Here is a 17,728-nt window from a genome sequence, read left to right as displayed (position 1 = left end):
AGAAACCTTTTATTTAATGTTACTTAACCAGAAGTTTGCTCGAGAAGGTTGTTAACATGTTTTTACTACTTTTACAGGATTCAGGAGTCGTGTCAAGTTCTACAATGTGCTTGATCCAACAAAAATGAGCAATTACATCTCTGAGGTTTTGGATGGAGGACTCATGGGTCCATTGTTCAAAGTAAAGCCTTTCCCCACAACAATACATTTCTATTTGATAAAACAGAATCTTGAAAAGTAATGCTAACACTAGACTTTTCTTGCTTGCTCAGGTTACTCTGGAAGAATCTTCAGACGTGAGCTTCCACAATGTTTCAGCCCAAGAGTGCTGGGAAATGGTGTTGCAGAGAGTTAAAGATACATCCACAAGTCTTGGTCTTCCTAGTTTACCGCAGTTGGAGGGTATCAATGGGCTTCAAATGTTTGGTTTCCTCTCACCCTCTATAGTTCAGGTAACAAATTCAAATCCAAGCCTTGTTCTACATTTAAATCCTATCGATCTTTACTCTTTACACAACTTGGAATCCTTCTCTACAGGCCATTGAAGTTCTTGACCCAAACCATCAACTCGTTGAGTACTGGAACTACAAGAACCAAGCTTCATCAGACTCAAAAGATCACTTCATATCGTCAAACTGTTCCGTGAGTTTAACCAAAGGAAAACTTTTTGGAGTTGATTTGATGTAACTCAAGAAGCCAACAAGACAGTTCCGACTCCAAGAAGACGACAACAACAACAACAATGACATCTTTTAGATAGATAGAATAAATTGATTTCTGATTATATTTTCTTTTTGGTTTTGGGAGCATTTATTCATAATCTTTTGTTCTTTTTTTTTTTTTTAATTTTTAATCGTGAACAATAACCTAACCTTAGCGTTAGAAGTGTAAACTAGAAAGTTCGATTCTTTTGCTAATGCGGAAACTCATACAATAAAATACTCACTCTGTCTCACAAAAATTGATGTTTTAGGTTATTTTTTTGTCTGACAAAAATTGATATTTTGTAGATTTCAAAAAGTAATCATTGAAAATTTTGAATTGTTATTGATTTAAAATTAAATAATATTTCTTTAGTCAAAGAAAAAATATATTTAAACTCAGTAATCATTATTTTTTAAAATATGTAAAAACTTCCAAACATCAATCTTCCTAACACACAGTAGAAAAATTTTTATTCCTATTTCTCAATGTCACAAAACTTCACATTATGTACACAGTTTCACAAAATCTAGTCTTGAAAGTAACCAAAAAGAAATATAATTTTCCCGCCGTTAGTTGAATTTTGACGGTTGTACGCCGGAAAACGTCACCGGAACATAGAGTCAGAACAAAGCCAGAGCCACCAATGGAACCAAGAACGAGCCAGTTGATGAGTAATGTGCAGTGAACAACGAAACAGAGGTTTGATTGGTATCATTACCGTCACCATTATCGTCGTTACCACCAAGAGGTCCAAAACCACCATGCTGATGACGACGGCGGCGACGAGAACGTCGACGAGGACGGAGACTATCAGCAAAAGCAGTATCACCGTTACCTAGATCGCCGTAACGTGAGAAATCAAGCGTGGAAGCAACACCGTGAAGAGCGATAGAAGAAGAGATGAAAAGATCCGGTTCAGAGACAAGAACGCCGTCGAGGGTGTAACCGGAAGCAGAGTTGTTAGTGACTACGATTGAGTTTCCGGGGAGAAGAGTGGGAAGACGAGAGAGTGGTTTCAAGAGACGGAGATCAGTGAACGAGAGACGTTGAGGTACGATGTGGTAAGCGACGGAGAGACGAAGTGGGTTATTAGCATTGTCTCCGGTGGAGGAGGAGGAGACGTCGGCGGAGTCGAAATCGCTTGGGATGAAAAAGGTGGCGGAGAGAGGGATACCGAACTGATCGTCGACGGAGGAGAGGAAATCGGCGGCCCAGTCACGGAAATCTCCGGCTCCGATCATTGCTTCGATGATTCTGTCGGCGTGTTGGTGATCTTGCGACGTGAGATACGGAGGAGGAGAAGCGGAGGAGGTGAGGAATGAGACGGTGGTGATGAGGATGATGAGGAGGAGATGGCTTGAGATGGCCATCGGAGAATTAAAACGGCGGGCGAAGTTGTTACAGAAACACAGAGAATCTCTTTTTTAGGATTATGTGACAATGAAAGAAGAAAGAACTGACCTCTTCTTTTATATACCTCTCTGGTTAAATCGTTGTGGTTGTGGAGAGGAAGGATGAGTTCAACCGGTTTGGTTTTGGGGATGGTTTTAGTTGTTAACCGAGATTTTTGATTGCATAGACTAATAATAATAGAACTTTTGGGCAAAGAGTCAAAACCAAAATGTTTATTCTCAAAATTCTCGGTGATGATGGGCTAACTACTTTTTTCAATCATAAATAATTAAAGATACGTGGTTTTTCTAATTTATGTGAAAATTTTGAATTAGATATTAAAAATACTTAAAAACATATAATGTGTTGTTTAGTATTAAAATTTAAATTTGCTATGTGAATTATATGAAATATTGTCAATTTCAACATATACTCGAATAGTGTTAAGTCGAAGTTTAACGATTATGAGTCAGATGATCCGTGTCATCCACGTAGCAATGTAAGTCATTTTGGTCATTTTTGGATGTCATATGGCAAAATATGACTAAAAATGAAGTCGCACAACACATCAAAAAAACGGATTTCAATATTCAGTTTTTTTTTGCCACAACACACCCAAAAATGCTTTAGAAATAATATTTTTTTTGAACTTTTTATTATATATGGTCTCATCAATAATATAAATTAATATTTTTATAAAATTATCGAATATATATATATATATATACATTCATTTTTGTTAGAGTTTCTTTCTAATAATTTTACTGTATCAGAAACTTTTATATTCTACCCAAATATGATAATTGCTGTTTTCTTTGTAATTGATTCTAATAAAATATATTTTTTAACGATAAAATATATTTTTTTAAAAATTATGAAAAACTTCTCTATAAATTATAAATTATTAGTTTATTGATAAATTAAAACTTTTATAAATGAATAAATTTTCACTATCCCAATGTTATTAATTTATAGAAGTTTTACTGTTTCGTGATATAAAAAATCAATCATGTGGTAAAATATTAAATAAAAAATGTTATTTGGCTTGGTAGAAATATTCTGATGAAGAGACATGATCCTAATTAGTGAAAATATTGAAAGAAAGGTTATATAATAAATAGATGCAACCTTAAATAAGTTTAAAAATAACATATTTCATTTTGAGAGAAAATGTATCAACTGAAAACTATGATAAAAACAAAACTTCTAGAGATAAAAGAAATAATTTGAATATATATATATATATATAAAACGATAAATATATATTACAAAGAGTTACCATAAATTAAATAGGTTTAGGAATTAACAGTTGAGTGGTTTTGATGAGTCTAGAGATTGTAATTGTTGATGCCAACCACATGTTTGATGAAATGCTTGAAAGAGTATTTCAAGGTCTATAGTTAACACTAGCCCTCGGCAAATAAACCGAATCCGATAAAACCGATCATAACCGATAAAACCGATCCAAATCGGTTTCGGTTTCACTGTTAAAACCGATCGGATTATATTTTGATTGTGATTTGATTTTCGATTTCAAACCGATCCGAACCAAAATCCGATTCGACTCGAGTCGATTGTCCTTCCCCTTCTTCTCCTTTAGACTGTGTCTGTGTGTGTGACTATGTGTGACTGTCCTTCCTCTCCCAAACCCTCTTTTGTCTCGACTCTCACTTCTCGACACACAACTTTTGCCTAATTGTTCTCAACACACACATGTTTTCTTCACAACCTAAAAAAAACCCACCATCAAAACTATAAAGGATGATGGAGACGTACATACTGTACCGATCAGCATTAGAGCTTAATGACTTTAGAGAATTTTATAACATCTATCATGCTTACTTACAAACAACTCACTACACATTATTTATACTTGTGCTGAACTTTATAACATTTCTCATCCATTATGGTGCCATCATCAAATATATATATATATATATATATCAAAATGATCCAAGCATCTCGTCAATCGATTAATCCAATCCAAAAGCTGGTATCAATGTCAAGACACGATTGACATCATTCCTCACGATCTCAATATCACTCATCTTCTAAGGCCAAGCTTTCACCTTGGAGAAAGAAAGAGAGACTATAGGAGAGAACATAAGGTGTAGAGATAGAGGAAATTTCTGCAGTTGGTTTCAGAATTTTTTTTTTTTTTTTTGAAAACTTTCAAAATATCATCTTTAAAGGTGTGATTTTGTTACTCATGTATTTCAACTAAAAATGGTTTAAAAAGTCTCCCAAAATCACTTACAATCTCATTTTTTTAAAGTTGTGATATTTTGAATAACAATGTATTTGTAGTGAGATTTATAAATTATTGATTCAATAACAAGATATTGTGAATGATTTAAGATGATTTCTAAAAATTCCAAATTCAATAACACAGGATTTCAAAAGACTTTTTAAACTCACTGATTAAATAACAGTGGATTTAAAAATACACCAAAATCTTCTAAAATATCAAGTTTAATACACCCCCCAAAGATTCTAATCCGATTTCAAATTATCATAATATAGGCAAATAACATACTAAAAAATTGGACATGTTATATCAAATAACTAGATTATGACCCGCGGTACACCGAGGGACAAATTATTTATAATTAAAACATTTAAATTATAAGTTGTATTTATTGGTTAAATAATTATATAATAATTGTTAATTTTATAATTTAAACCAAATAATACCGTAATAAATATTATTTTTTACATAATATTTATTTAATCAATTTAATTAGATATATCTATTCTCTGATGCTAATAGTGTTAACAAAATAATGAAATGATGTTTTACCCGTGTAACACCAAATTAATGATATTTTCAATCTATATAAATATCGACAAAACCCATCCCGCTATATAACCCGTCCCGAGATATTTTAACTCGCACTATATCATCTTAATTTTTAATATTTATTGTTTTGTATTATAAATATTAGATTGAGTTGATATGTTATTTATTAAGATTTTAACCATTTACATTTTCTAAGATTAACTCTTCTTATAAATTTTAAATATTTATAATACTTAGAATTCTTAAAACGAATAAATATTTCCCATATTTGAAGTTTTGTAAAAGTTTAAATATATTCTTTATATTTTAAAGATCTTCTAACTTTTTTAAAGTTGAAATATTTATTAATATTTCGAGTTAAACTTCTTATAAAGTTAAACTTCTTATAAAGTTTCAAATATTATAAATATTTGAAACTTCATAAACTTTTAAATATTATTAATATATTCTAACGTTTAACTTTCTAAAAATATAATTATTTATAATATTTATACGTTTGATAAAATATAATTATTTAGAATATTTAACTTATTAAAAGTTTTAAATATTTATGATATTTTAATTTTATAAATATTTAAAATAAAGAACCAGAATAAACCAAATAAAAGTTTTTTAAGTTTGAATGCCTAATAAATTAAGCTTTCTACTCATTTGTATTATGAATCATTTTGGTCTCTTTTATAGTATGACTCTTAACTATTGCCCAATTTTTAGGCGATGTGGGATATTGTACCCGTATTTTTTATTCATCTATTGAGTAATATATGTCCGTTTAAAAAAAAATTATTACATCATATGCAAGAAAAATCACAATTTTTATTAACTAAATGTATTATAGAATAATTCAAGATAATTTAAATATAAATTCAAATAAAAATGAAAGAGAATCATATATTTATGTTTAAATGAGGTAGACAGATTTCCTTATTTTTTTAAATCTTTCCTATAATTATTTTGAAATTTTAGTAACTACTATTAAAGTCAATACATTAAATACAAAAACTTTCCAAAAAGTATTTTGGAGCAAAAACTGCTGCAAAACTACTAGTATAGATAAAAGAGGAACATTTGAGTTTTTTTCTTTTTCATGTTTTTAATATCCTATTTTGTGCAATTTTTAAAGGTTGTACCAAATTAAGAAGGAGAAGATTTAACCCAATAATATTTGTGGATTTATTTATGCATAAAAATTATTTGTTAGATTTCAGACAATTAGTTTTTTTTTTGTTTTTCCGGTCAATTAGTTGCAGACATAAGGGAAGAAGATATCCTGATTTCAAATCCTAAACATTATGTTTAAGAACATATATATATTAGGTAGTAACCCGTGCTACAGCACGGATAAAATATTTTTCATATAAATTTTTAATTCGTAAAAATATTTGTACAATTTTGGCATTAAATCCAAATACCAAATTTTGTTTGGTTTTAGTTTAGATTATTTTGCGTATATAATCTAAACATATCTACTTTAGAACGGAAAATACGTCATTTTCCGTCCCATCTGTACCATCACATTATGTCTTGTTCCATGTACTGTCTTATTAAAAAAATATTTCCTAAAATTTTCAAATAATTATTCAGAATAGAGATTTTGTTTTATAAATATAGAGATGATATAAGATAGGACAATATTTCATGTACTTTTACTATTGCATAAAATGATTTCCTAATAATCATAACTACTTAGGTAGCAAATATTTCTTATTTTTACCATCTCTTTCATCACAAATATCCCGTTGAATACATACTTTTTAATTTTAATTTATTTAGTTGAAATTATCCAAAAAAATATTTAATTGTTTTCAAAAATATCCAAAATTTTCAAAGTACTCGTTCCAAAGTAACTGATTACATATCATATAGTCAACCTTTTAAAAAAAATATATATTTTTTATATACAACACAATACATAACGACATATTAACCACTGAGACTCTTAATGTCTTCTAAGTACTATCTCGGAATACGACATATTCCTATATCATATCTATTTTTTATATTTGAAAGTTAAATTTAATTTAATTATCCAAATTTTATGATTTCATCTTGTTATTTTGATTAGAAATAGTTTAGATAGTTACTTTTATTGTTTGAATTATCCGTTTCTATAAGATCATATCTTCTGTTATATAAATGACATCATTTCCATGTGACTAAAAAAAATATTTCCTAAAATTTTCAAATAAATATTCCAAAGTAGAGATTTTGTTCTATAAATATAGAGATGGTATAAGATAGGGCAATATTTCATGTACTTTTACTATTGCATTAAATGATTCCCTAATAATCAAAACTACTTAGGTAGCAAATATTCCTTATTTTTACCATCTCTTTCACCACAAATATACCCTTGAATACTTACTTTTTAGTTTTTATTAGTTACTTGAAATTATCCAAAAAAAAACTATTTAATTGTTTTCAAAATATCAAAAATTTTCAAAATATCTGTTCCAATTACATGTCGCATAGTTAACTTTTTTTTTTGTTCTTTCTTTTTTAATTTTGTAGGAGTATCATATGGTATACTGTTTTTATTTTATATTTTTTAAATCCCTAAATGTACTCCCTAATTAATAGTATAGATAAGATATATAACATTATAAAATAAAGAATTTTTCTACTGAGTATGAGTATTATTTTGTAACTAACAACTCCAAATTTATATAAATATTTTTCCGACCTATAACGGGGGTCACAGTATCTAGTTAACTACTAGTAAATGTTGACTATATTTTAGATCAAAATTGTTATGCCAACAATAAATTGAGGAAAAAAAATTGTTAATTTCAAATACTTAGGAATAAAATTTTCTAGAATATTGTCCGGAAAGAAATGCAAAACCATATAATCGTTTACGGACCCGTTACTATTTTATTCTCGCTGTAATTGGGCTTGGTAGCCCACAAGGAAACCCTAACAGGAGAGAGGATTAAACGTCTGCGCAACTTGACCTAGCCTTAATCTCAGCAGCAGATCCGACGAAATCATCCCCGTTCTGATAATGGAGGGAGTAGATCGACCAGCAGGCGCCGGAGTTGGTAATTCAAAACGAAGCGGGAGTCCTAAATATAATGAGTGCATGAAGGTCCCGCGTCCGACTATGGTATGAAGTGATCTTTTGAGTCTGATGAGACTTGGTTCTTGTGGTTCCAGTACTCAACAAGTCGATGGTTTGGGTCAAGAACTTCAATTACTGCTTCTGCCTCAATATTCAATCAAAGGTTGGATAAATTGGTAATCCTTATTTTCTCCCTTCTTCATTTCATCACTAAGTTTCAAGCTCTTAAAAGGTAGCTTTTTAACATATATATATATATATATATTAATATGAACCATATACTGTATTCGTTATATTTTTAACAACTTCTCAAATAAAATAAAAATATTTTACAAAAATGTACGAAAAGATGCAACATATTATATTACCATGCTAATGAAAGAACGGTCAGGGAAAATAAAAGCAAAACCATAATAGTTTTTTTTTGTTTTTTTTTTGTTTTTGTTAAAAGAACCATAATAGTTTACAGGTCTATGATAATGTTATATTGGGCTTGGTAGCCCTCGAGAGAGCCCTAACTTTGTATAAACATAAGAGAGATAAAAACATTTGCATAACTTTGAAGCTTCCATCTCGTCCGACGAGATCATCCCCGTTCTGATAATGGAGGAGGAGGGAGTAGATCGACCAGCAGGCGCCGGAGTTGGTAATTCAAAACGAAGCGGGAGTCCCAAGTATAACGAGTGCATTAAGGTCCCGCGTCCGGCTTTGGTTTTTGATCCAAAAAGCGGTTCTCCTCCATTGCTGTTGCTGTCTCCAGAAGAGGGCGGTTGTCGTGTGTACAACCCTGACGAAGACAAGGTTTACGAGACGAAGAGTGACTTTTCAGGGTATCGATTCCTAGCAAACTCGGGTAAGTGGTTCCTGGTGTTAGATGAATCTCGATCGGATCTCTATATCGTCGATGTGTTTAGCGAGGAGAGGATCCATCTTCCGGCTCTAGAGTCAATCAAGGGTGGCATTTACAAGGTTGAGCGAGTAGGAGATAATGAATTCACCGTTGATTTAATTAAACCTTAGTTTCCTGCTGCTTCGTGTCCTACCACTACCAAATATCTGAGAGGTCTTTTGTGGGTAGACGACAAGAAGAAGAATGGAGTCGACTATGTTGTTGTGTGGCAATTTCAGGAAGGCCAGTTTTTAGGCTTTTGCACGAATGGGGATTTCCATTACCGCGATATTCCAATACGGAACAGGGTCCATGTTCCCAGGGAGTTCCGAGGCCTACAAGATGTGGTGCTCAAAGGTCACCGTCTTTACTACCTGTCGCACCGTTGCTACATTCGACAACTGGATTTGTCTGGACAAGGTGGTTTCAAGGATGTGTATCCGCTCCCTAGCTTTCAAATGTGGAAGCCATCTAGGCGGCCTAGTGGTGATTTGGGAATAACGGGAGTAAAAAAGCTTATCTCATCTGGCGATAGCATTGCTGTTACAACATCAGGACACGTTTTGTTGGTCTATACCAGGGCTTACGAGCCTGTCTGTGAAAGCTCTAGGATCTTCCGCGTCTTCAAGAGTGATCCTAAGGACCGGAACTCCACCCTTGTTGAGGTTGAATCTCTAGGTGATGAGGCCCTGTTTTTCGATTTGGGTATCACCGTGCCTGCTGACCCTACCCTTGGTATTGAGCCAAACTCCATCTATTTCACCCGTAATGACCGTTTCGGTCCCGGGGGTTGGTATATTCCATGCCTCGACATATGTGTGTACAATATTGCAACAAGGACCATCAAACGCTTCCTCAGTGGCTCCACCTTAAAACTCAAGGATGCGCAGTGGTTTCTCCCCTCAGCTTGATTTGGTGTTTTCAAGAGTTTCTCTTGCGCGGTCATTTTCCTGTGTTCAATCCTTTTCTTTTCATGTATAATATTTGATATTACTAAGTGTTTCTTTTCATGTCGAATATTTGACATTTCTTTGTATCCTCTTTTTCTTTTCATGTATAATATTTGACATTGCTAACTAAATCTTTTCATGCATAATATTTGACATTGCTAAGTGTTTAAAATACCTTTTAAGACTAACGTTCCAGATTTCAAACCATCAGTTCAGATCAAATTATCATACACTCGTTGTCGTTGTAAGCATTAGTAAAGAGTTAATTTTTTTAAATGTCTCTGTCATGGTAAGATAGATTTCCCAGTTTCCAGTCATCCAGCCTGTCAGCAATTTCACTATGCGTCTCACAAAGATAGAGTGTTACACAAGTTATATAAATATGTAGAAGAAGAGAGCATCGAGAGTACCGTCACAACGATCACAAGAGCATATGAAAAATCCAATTTTTGTCCTGGTCATTCTTTTAATTTTTCCAGTTTTCTTGATTATGCAGCCTAAATTCCCAAAAAATATTATAAAGCTAAAGNATTTTTAACAACTTCTCAAATAAAATAAAAATATTTTACAAAAATGTACGAAAAGATGCAACATATTATATTACCATGCTAATGAAAGAACGGTCAGGGAAAATAAAAGCAAAACCATAATAGTTTTTTTTTGTTTTTTTTTTGTTTTTGTTAAAAGAACCATAATAGTTTACAGGTCTATGATAATGTTATATTGGGCTTGGTAGCCCTCGAGAGAGCCCTAACTTTGTATAAACATAAGAGAGATAAAAACATTTGCATAACTTTGAAGCTTCCATCTCGTCCGACGAGATCATCCCCGTTCTGATAATGGAGGAGGAGGGAGTAGATCGACCAGCAGGCGCCGGAGTTGGTAATTCAAAACGAAGCGGGAGTCCCAAGTATAACGAGTGCATTAAGGTCCCGCGTCCGGCTTTGGTTTTTGATCCAAAAAGCGGTTCTCCTCCATTGCTGTTGCTGTCTCCAGAAGAGGGCGGTTGTCGTGTGTACAACCCTGACGAAGACAAGGTTTACGAGACGAAGAGTGACTTTTCAGGGTATCGATTCCTAGCAAACTCGGGTAAGTGGTTCCTGGTGTTAGATGAATCTCGATCGGATCTCTATATCGTCGATGTGTTTAGCGAGGAGAGGATCCATCTTCCGGCTCTAGAGTCAATCAAGGGTGGCATTTACAAGGTTGAGCGAGTAGGAGATAATGAATTCACCGTTGATTTAATTAAACCTTAGTTTCCTGCTGCTTCGTGTCCTACCACTACCAAATATCTGAGAGGTCTTTTGTGGGTAGACGACAAGAAGAAGAATGGAGTCGACTATGTTGTTGTGTGGCAATTTCAGGAAGGCCAGTTTTTAGGCTTTTGCACGAATGGGGATTTCCATTACCGCGATATTCCAATACGGAACAGGGTCCATGTTCCCAGGGAGTTCCGAGGCCTACAAGATGTGGTGCTCAAAGGTCACCGTCTTTACTACCTGTCGCACCGTTGCTACATTCGACAACTGGATTTGTCTGGACAAGGTGGTTTCAAGGATGTGTATCCGCTCCCTAGCTTTCAAATGTGGAAGCCATCTAGGCGGCCTAGTGGTGATTTGGGAATAACGGGAGTAAAAAAGCTTATCTCATCTGGCGATAGCATTGCTGTTACAACATCAGGACACGTTTTGTTGGTCTATACCAGGGCTTACGAGCCTGTCTGTGAAAGCTCTAGGATCTTCCGCGTCTTCAAGAGTGATCCTAAGGACCGGAACTCCACCCTTGTTGAGGTTGAATCTCTAGGTGATGAGGCCCTGTTTTTCGATTTGGGTATCACCGTGCCTGCTGACCCTACCCTTGGTATTGAGCCAAACTCCATCTATTTCACCCGTAATGACCGTTTCGGTCCCGGGGGTTGGTATATTCCATGCCTCGACATATGTGTGTACAATATTGCAACAAGGACCATCAAACGCTTCCTCAGTGGCTCCACCTTAAAACTCAAGGATGCGCAGTGGTTTCTCCCCTCAGCTTGATTTGGTGTTTTCAAGAGTTTCTCTTGCGCGGTCATTTTCCTGTGTTCAATCCTTTTCTTTTCATGTATAATATTTGATATTACTAAGTGTTTCTTTTCATGTCGAATATTTGACATTTCTTTGTATCCTCTTTTTCTTTTCATGTATAATATTTGACATTGCTAACTAAATCTTTTCATGCATAATATTTGACATTGCTAAGTGTTTAAAATACCTTTTAAGACTAACGTTCCAGATTTCAAACCATCAGTTCAGATCAAATTATCATACACTCGTTGTCGTTGTAAGCATTAGTAAAGAGTTAATTTTTTTAAATGTCTCTGTCATGGTAAGATAGATTTCCCAGTTTCCAGTCATCCAGCCTGTCAGCAATTTCACTATGCGTCTCACAAAGATAGAGTGTTACACAAGTTATATAAATATGTAGAAGAAGAGAGCATCGAGAGTACCGTCACAACGATCACAAGAGCATATGAAAAATCCAATTTTTGTCCTGGTCATTCTTTTAATTTTTCCAGTTTTCTTGATTATGCAGCCTAAATTCCCAAAAAATATTATAAAGCTAAAGAGAAGAAAAAATAAGAGTGTGTAATATGCAAAGTTGAGGATATAATAAGAGAGTGTCTATTAACGGGTACGTAGTTTAGTATATATTGTAATAAATACAGAGAATATAATAGCCAAAAACTTTTCTAGTCATCTGATGAATTCTAGTATTCTACTAAAAGGGTTGGTATCCAGCCTATTCTACTAAAAGGGTTGGTCATCTGATGAATTCTAGTATTCTACTAAAAGGGTCAGGGTTGTATTCAGGTTTTTCTTTAGGAAGTTGAGGAGGTTTGTTGTCAACGTTGTGTTCAGGAAGATGAGGAAGTTGAGAAGGTTTGTCGTTAACGTTGTGTTCAGGAAGATGAGGGTTGTGAAGAAGCTGAGGAAGTTGAGGAGGTTTGTCCTCAAAGTTGTGATCAGGAAGATGAGGGTTGTCAACGTTGTGTTCAGGAAGATGAAGTAGTTGAGGAGGTTTGTCATCAACGTTGTGTTCAGGAAGATGAGGGTTGTAAAGAAGCTGAAGGTTCAAGAGGGAAGATAAGTTCAAGAAGAGGATAAGGGTCAAGAGGAAGTTGTCTTGAGGAAGCTGAAAGTTCTTTTGTTGTGATACAAGCCTTTATAAAGTTGAGCGAGTAGAAGATAATGAATTCACCGTTGATTTAATTAAACCTTATATGCCTGCTGCTTCGTGTCCTATCACTACCAAATATCTGAGAGGTCTTTTGTGGGTAGACGACAAGAAGAAGAATGGAGTTGACTATGTTGTTGTGTGGCAATTTCAGGAAGGCCAGTTTTTAGGCTTTTGCAGGAATGGGGTTTTCCATTACCGCAATATTCTAATACGGAACAAGGTCCATGTTCCCAGGGAGTTCCGAGGCCTACAAGATGTGGTGCTCAAAGGTCACCGTCTTTACTACCTGTCGCACCGTTGCTACATTCGACAACTGGATTTGTCTGGACAAGGTGGTTTCAAGGATGTGTATCCGCTCCCTAGCTTTCAAATGTGGAAGCCATCTAGGCGGCCTAGTGGTGATTTGGGAATAACGGGAGTAAAAAAGCTTATCTCATCTGGCGATAGCATTGCTGTTACAACATCAAGAGACGTTTTGTTGGTCTATACCAGGGCTTACGAACCTGTCTGTGAAAGCTCTAGGATCTTCCGCGTCTTCAAGAGTGATCCTAAGGACCGGAACTCCAGCCTTGTTGAGGTTGAATGTCTAGGTGATGAGGCCCTGTTTTTCGATTTGGGTATCACCGTGCCTGCTGACCCTACCCTTGGTATTGAGCCAAACTCCATTTATTTCACCCGTAATGACCGTTTCGGTCACCGGGGTTGTTATGTTCCATGCCTCGACATATGTGTGTACAATATTGCAACAAGGACCATCAAACGCTTCCTCAGTGGCTCCACCTTAAAACTCAAGGATGCGCAGTGGTTTCTCCCCTCAGCTTGATTTGGTGTTTTCAAGAGTTTCTCTTGCGCGGTCATTTTCCTGTGTTCAATCTTGCAACAAAGACCCTCAGACACCTGCCTCCCCGTGATTTCTCCCTCAGTCCTTGTATAATATATGACATTACAAAGTGTTTCTTTTCATGTATAACATTTGACATATAGCTAAGTGTTTATTTTCATGTATAACATTTGACATATATAGCTAAGTGTTTCTTTTCTTGTATAATATTTGACATAGCTAAGTGTTTCTTTTCTCATATAATATTTGACAGAAAAACGAGCTATTTCCCCCAAGAACTATCGTATCTTGCTGAATGGAGCCCGAACTATGGACACGAGCTATATATCCCTGTCCACTATGATCGACACCTATTTCTCCCCAAATTGAAAGTTCTACACTTATATCACCCCGAATTAAAATTGCATTGGTTTAGCTTTCGAACCCAATACCAAACCATATAAACCAAAAATTGAACCATTAAAGACCCGATTCCTTACCCTGTTACGACCCATGAACCCACAAATCCCCAATTTTCAAAAATCACGAACCCTACTATCGATTTGGCACTGATTTTCTTCTTTCTTCTTTTCTGGGTTCCCATTACCAAATTCGAGATTCAGAATGAGCAATTCGACCGGATCATCCAGTTCTCGTGCGAGAGGAAGAGTGTTCGGTGTGTCAAAGAGATGTTGGTGCGGGGAAGCTGTTGTAGCTTTGATCTCGAAATCTGATCCAAATCCTTACCGGAGATACTACCGTTGTAGTTTTTCTGCAACAAATAAGGTAAAATTTGTGCTTTTATCCTCTTGTCTCATGATTTTGGTTGGTACTAATAATTGGGTAATGGCAGCTTCGGAACGATGAACATGTGTTCAAGTGGGTCGATGAAGCTTTGCTGAATGAGGTAGATGCATTGGCTATGAAGAATGCTGGACTTGAGCAACAACTGAAAGAGCTTAGGACATATAGGTTGGAGTTTGATACTGTGGTTTATGAGAAGATGGAGAAGGAGGTCTTGGAGAAGGTTGAAGATGGTTTAGGTGAAGCCAAATATGGAATAAGAAGATGATGTGTGTTGTATTGTTAGCTTGTATAAGCAAAGTAGTTGGTTGAACACATGGTGTATGGTCATGTTTGTTTGTTTGTCAATGAAATCTTGTGTCAAAGATGAAGCTACATTTGTTGTGTTTCAAACGATCATCAAAAGAGATGAAATTAAATGTCATAAACGATCATCATTTGAAACGAAATAGATCATACAAAAGAGTTAGGAAAGGCAAGAGTATATGTGGTCGAAAATACAACATGAGCAACCACAAAATTCACCATTGGAGACAAAAGACACTAAGCGACCTAGGGGAAGAAAAGAGTTCATGTGGTCGAAAATCTGTATCTAGGCAACCACAAAATTAGCACCCTAGTAATAAGTAGGTTCTTGATCAAGCTTGAGTGAGTGATCCTTGACTTGGTTCAGGTTGAGTAGGCTGTCGAGAAGGCTGAAAAAAACATGGCATTAGAGTTAGTAACCGAAAGAAAAGTTAGAAACTGAAAACATCAAAGCAAATTATCATACCTGAGCAAATTTAGACTTATGGAACCTAGAGTTATGGTTAGCTTCCCCACAAATGCCACAATGCATTATTCTTTTTTTTTCTGTTTTGGTTGCTTCTTAGTTGGTGGCTCATTGACACCTTTCTTCCTTTTCTTGTCAGCCTTGGTTTGTTTTTCCTCAGGTGGTTCTGCATACACCTTATTCCCATTTGTACAAGGCCAAAACTTTGCACTTCTTTGTGGAGTTAGTCCTTCTTCATAGTTTCTTCTCCATAAAGCTGTTTGGAACCACTGACAAACGTAGTTCTCAGCCGTTAGCTTATTATCAATGATGAGACCATATGCATGCTCACATGAGATGCCACATATTTGCCACTTCTGACAGGTACAAGTCATCTTCTTTAGACAAACACGGTGAGTGTCTCCACTGACTTTGACTTCAAAGGTCCTATTTGTGCCTGTTGATACCTTAGCCGTAGATGCTGCTTTGTGCTCAGCCGCAAGAAACTTAACAACATATGGAGTACAGATTCCTGAAAACATTTGTGAAAAACAAGAGAATCTAGAAACACAACAAGTAATACATAAGGATAAGATGAAATTTACCTGTGTGAGAATGAGATATTGTAGACCTCTTTGCAATTCGCACCATGGCCAGTCGTCTTATTGTCTCTAACATGGCAAAAAAGGCTTCTCTCTTGCCTTGTTGATAGAACTGTTAAAAGACTCTGTCGAGTTATTGTCGACATTTTCGCAGTAATTACCAACCTTGTGGAATGCCCTACACCAACTCTTTGGATTTGTCCTCATTACATCACTGTAAACCCGAGAATCATAAGCAAATATCCTCTCCAAATGTCGTAGATACTATGACTCATTGTAAGACCATGCCAAATCCCAAAGTAGTGGCTTCAGTCGGGCTTTATTTCCATGAGCCTTTTTCAAGTTACCGTAGATGTGTTGAACACACATCCGATGCTCTATCTTTGGTAACTCCAGAGAAACAGCCTTGATCAATCCCTGAGACAAATTAAACAAGACACAAATTAAATAAGACACAAAGTAACAACAAGACACAAATTAAATAAGAACATGAAACTTGCCTTTTGCCTATCGGACATCATAATGAATCCATCACCATCGTTTAACCCAAGGTCTTCTTTCAACAACTTCGCAAACCATACCCAATTGTCAGTGTTCTCAACCTTTACAACTCCCCATGCTATTGGATATATACCATTGTTTGCATCCCTACCTAAAGCTACCAATAGCTGACCCTTAATTCTATTTTTCAAAAAGCAACCATCAATTCCTATGATCGGCCTACAAGTCGCCATCCATGTTCTTCTAATGTTGTCAAAACAAACATAGAACCTGTTGAACATGTCTTTACCATCATCATTCGTAATACATTCGACCTCAACATGTGAATTCGGGTTTGCTTCCATAATCTCAGCTGCATAATCTCTTAATCTATGGAACTGCTCATCATACTCCCTCTCAATCCACTTTAAAGCAGTCTTCCTAGCAGCTTGACACTGAGGCCTAGTGATACTGATCTTCCAATCTGTCTTTACAATTTCTTCAATCTTCCTTGGCATGAAGTACTCAGGATCATCCCTAATCTTATCAACAAACAACCTAGCTATATGAGGCACTGTTAACATCTCACACTCTCCATTTGGAATACAACTATGCTTATCCATGATCCTATTGATCCTCCACATCTTATCATTCGACAGAATTGACGCATAAACCTTCCACTCACATTTAGATCCATCCTCATCATTAACACCAACACATTTGAACCCTATTTTCGCTTTATCATACCTATACTGCTTTAGATTTCTTCCAGTTTTGAGAACATAATCAAGAACCGCCTCCTTGAAAGCCACCCCATTGAAAAACGCCTGCTTGTAGAACAACTCCCCATTACCACGCCTTATATTCGTACGAGCTCTTACTGGACCATCGTCACCGTCGTCTTCACTCTTTGGGTACATATGGTGGCGGATTGGAGGTTCATCGACAAACTCCTCAACCAGCTGCTCGATGTGAAATTGGTCTCTATCTTCACCTTCTTCGTCGTAATCAGGCGTCGGGCCGCCGGGATCTCTCTCGATTAACGCCATCAAATCGACTCAACTCGGATTCGCTCTTTAGGGTTTTTCTCTTTTTGGGGATTTCTCAAGTTAGGGTTCTCTCGATGATTTTGGGTTTCAAACAATGTTTAGTCGGGTCAAAACCACTAAAAATTGAAAACAATCGGGTCAAATTATGGTTATCTTGATAAATTCGGATCAAATCAGGTTTAATCTGGTCTAAATTGGTTTAGGCTTTT

General features: G+C 35.5%; 9 protein-coding genes across 9 annotated transcripts; 7 read left to right on the top strand and 2 right to left on the bottom strand.

Moving 5' to 3' along the window:
* LOC104777117 (lysine-specific demethylase JMJ18-like) lies at positions 65-941 on the top strand. Its single transcript, XM_010501328.1, has 3 exons — positions 65-181; positions 273-452; positions 538-941. The coding sequence occupies exons 1-3, from the start codon at positions 125-127 to the stop codon at positions 685-687; spliced, it is 387 nt and encodes a 128-aa protein (XP_010499630.1). The 5' UTR covers positions 65-124; the 3' UTR covers positions 688-941.
* LOC104778974 (FAS1 domain-containing protein SELMODRAFT_448915-like) lies at positions 1,326-2,075 on the bottom strand. The gene has a single exon (XM_010503375.1). The coding sequence runs from the start codon at positions 2,073-2,075 to the stop codon at positions 1,326-1,328; it is 750 nt and encodes a 249-aa protein (XP_010501677.1).
* Positions 8,477-9,206, top strand: LOC104777115 (probable F-box protein At5g25300). The gene has a single exon (XM_010501326.2). The coding sequence runs from the start codon at positions 8,562-8,564 to the stop codon at positions 8,976-8,978; it is 417 nt and encodes a 138-aa protein (XP_010499628.1). The 5' UTR covers positions 8,477-8,561; the 3' UTR covers positions 8,979-9,206.
* On the top strand, positions 9,013-9,864 carry LOC104777116 (F-box protein At5g25290-like; the record flags this gene model as incomplete). The annotated part of the gene is given in 1 exon segment (XM_010501327.1): positions 9,013-9,864. A coding segment is annotated over 1 exon segment (453 nt). The 3' UTR covers positions 9,759-9,864.
* LOC104777113 (probable F-box protein At5g25300) lies at positions 10,595-11,281 on the top strand. Its single transcript, XM_010501324.1, has one exon. It carries the CDS (start codon positions 10,637-10,639, stop codon positions 11,051-11,053), a length of 417 nt encoding a protein of 138 aa, XP_010499626.1. The 5' UTR covers positions 10,595-10,636; the 3' UTR covers positions 11,054-11,281.
* LOC104777114 (F-box protein At5g25290-like) lies at positions 11,135-11,948 on the top strand. Its single transcript, XM_010501325.2, has one exon. The coding sequence runs from the start codon at positions 11,381-11,383 to the stop codon at positions 11,831-11,833; it is 453 nt and encodes a 150-aa protein (XP_010499627.1). The 5' UTR covers positions 11,135-11,380; the 3' UTR covers positions 11,834-11,948.
* On the top strand, positions 12,699-13,880 carry LOC104778973 (F-box protein At5g25290-like). The gene is made up of 2 exons (XM_010503374.2): positions 12,699-12,841; positions 12,996-13,880. The coding sequence occupies exons 1-2, from the start codon at positions 12,699-12,701 to the stop codon at positions 13,834-13,836; spliced, it is 984 nt and encodes a 327-aa protein (XP_010501676.1). The 3' UTR covers positions 13,837-13,880.
* On the top strand, positions 14,458-14,905 carry LOC104778972 (uncharacterized protein At4g04775-like). Its single transcript, XM_010503373.1, has 2 exons — positions 14,458-14,619; positions 14,687-14,905. Exons 1-2 carry the CDS (start codon positions 14,458-14,460, stop codon positions 14,903-14,905), a joined length of 381 nt encoding a protein of 126 aa, XP_010501675.1.
* Positions 15,475-17,519, bottom strand: LOC104778971. Its single transcript, XM_010503372.1, has 3 exons — positions 16,491-17,519; positions 16,338-16,407; positions 15,475-15,920 (listed from the first exon to the last, which is right to left on the bottom strand). The coding sequence occupies exons 1-3, from the start codon at positions 17,517-17,519 to the stop codon at positions 15,475-15,477; spliced, it is 1,545 nt and encodes a 514-aa protein (XP_010501674.1).

This window comes from Camelina sativa, chromosome 3, assembly GCF_000633955.1.
Source record: "Camelina sativa cultivar DH55 chromosome 3, Cs, whole genome shotgun sequence".
Taxonomy (NCBI): domain Eukaryota; kingdom Viridiplantae; phylum Streptophyta; class Magnoliopsida; order Brassicales; family Brassicaceae; genus Camelina; species Camelina sativa.
This window is presented reverse-complemented; position numbering and strand designations above follow the sequence as displayed.

Excerpts from the sequence above, each read along its gene's own strand:
- LOC104778974 (XM_010503375.1), bottom strand. The coding sequence starts at position 2,075 with ATGGCCATCTCAAGCCATCTCCTCCTCATCATCCTCATCACCACCGTC.
- LOC104778971 (XM_010503372.1), bottom strand. The coding sequence starts at position 17,519 with ATGGCGTTAATCGAGAGAGATCCCGGCGGCCCGACGCCTGATTACGAC. Across the intron at positions 16,408-16,490 it reads TGATGTCCGATAGGCAAAAG|GGATTGATCAAGGCTGTTTC; the intron begins GCAAGTTTCATG and ends AATTTGTCTCAG. Across the intron at positions 15,921-16,337 it reads GTGTGTTCAACACATCTACG|GAATCTGTACTCCATATGTT; the intron begins GTAACTTGAAAA and ends AAATGTTTTCAG.
- LOC104777113 (XM_010501324.1), top strand. The coding sequence starts at position 10,637 with ATGGAGGAGGAGGGAGTAGATCGACCAGCAGGCGCCGGAGTTGGTAAT.
- LOC104778972 (XM_010503373.1), top strand. The coding sequence starts at position 14,458 with ATGAGCAATTCGACCGGATCATCCAGTTCTCGTGCGAGAGGAAGAGTG. Across the intron at positions 14,620-14,686 it reads GTTTTTCTGCAACAAATAAG|CTTCGGAACGATGAACATGT; the intron begins GTAAAATTTGTG and ends GGGTAATGGCAG.
- LOC104777117 (XM_010501328.1), top strand. The coding sequence starts at position 125 with ATGAGCAATTACATCTCTGAGGTTTTGGATGGAGGACTCATGGGTCCA. Across the intron at positions 182-272 it reads TCATGGGTCCATTGTTCAAA|GTTACTCTGGAAGAATCTTC; the intron begins GTAAAGCCTTTC and ends TTGCTTGCTCAG. Across the intron at positions 453-537 it reads TCTCACCCTCTATAGTTCAG|GCCATTGAAGTTCTTGACCC; the intron begins GTAACAAATTCA and ends CCTTCTCTACAG.
- LOC104777115 (XM_010501326.2), top strand. The coding sequence starts at position 8,562 with ATGGAGGAGGAGGGAGTAGATCGACCAGCAGGCGCCGGAGTTGGTAAT.
- LOC104778973 (XM_010503374.2), top strand. The coding sequence starts at position 12,699 with ATGAGGAAGTTGAGAAGGTTTGTCGTTAACGTTGTGTTCAGGAAGATG. Across the intron at positions 12,842-12,995 it reads GTTGTGTTCAGGAAGATGAA|CCTTTATAAAGTTGAGCGAG; the intron begins GTAGTTGAGGAG and ends TTGTGATACAAG.
- LOC104777114 (XM_010501325.2), top strand. The coding sequence starts at position 11,381 with ATGTGGAAGCCATCTAGGCGGCCTAGTGGTGATTTGGGAATAACGGGA.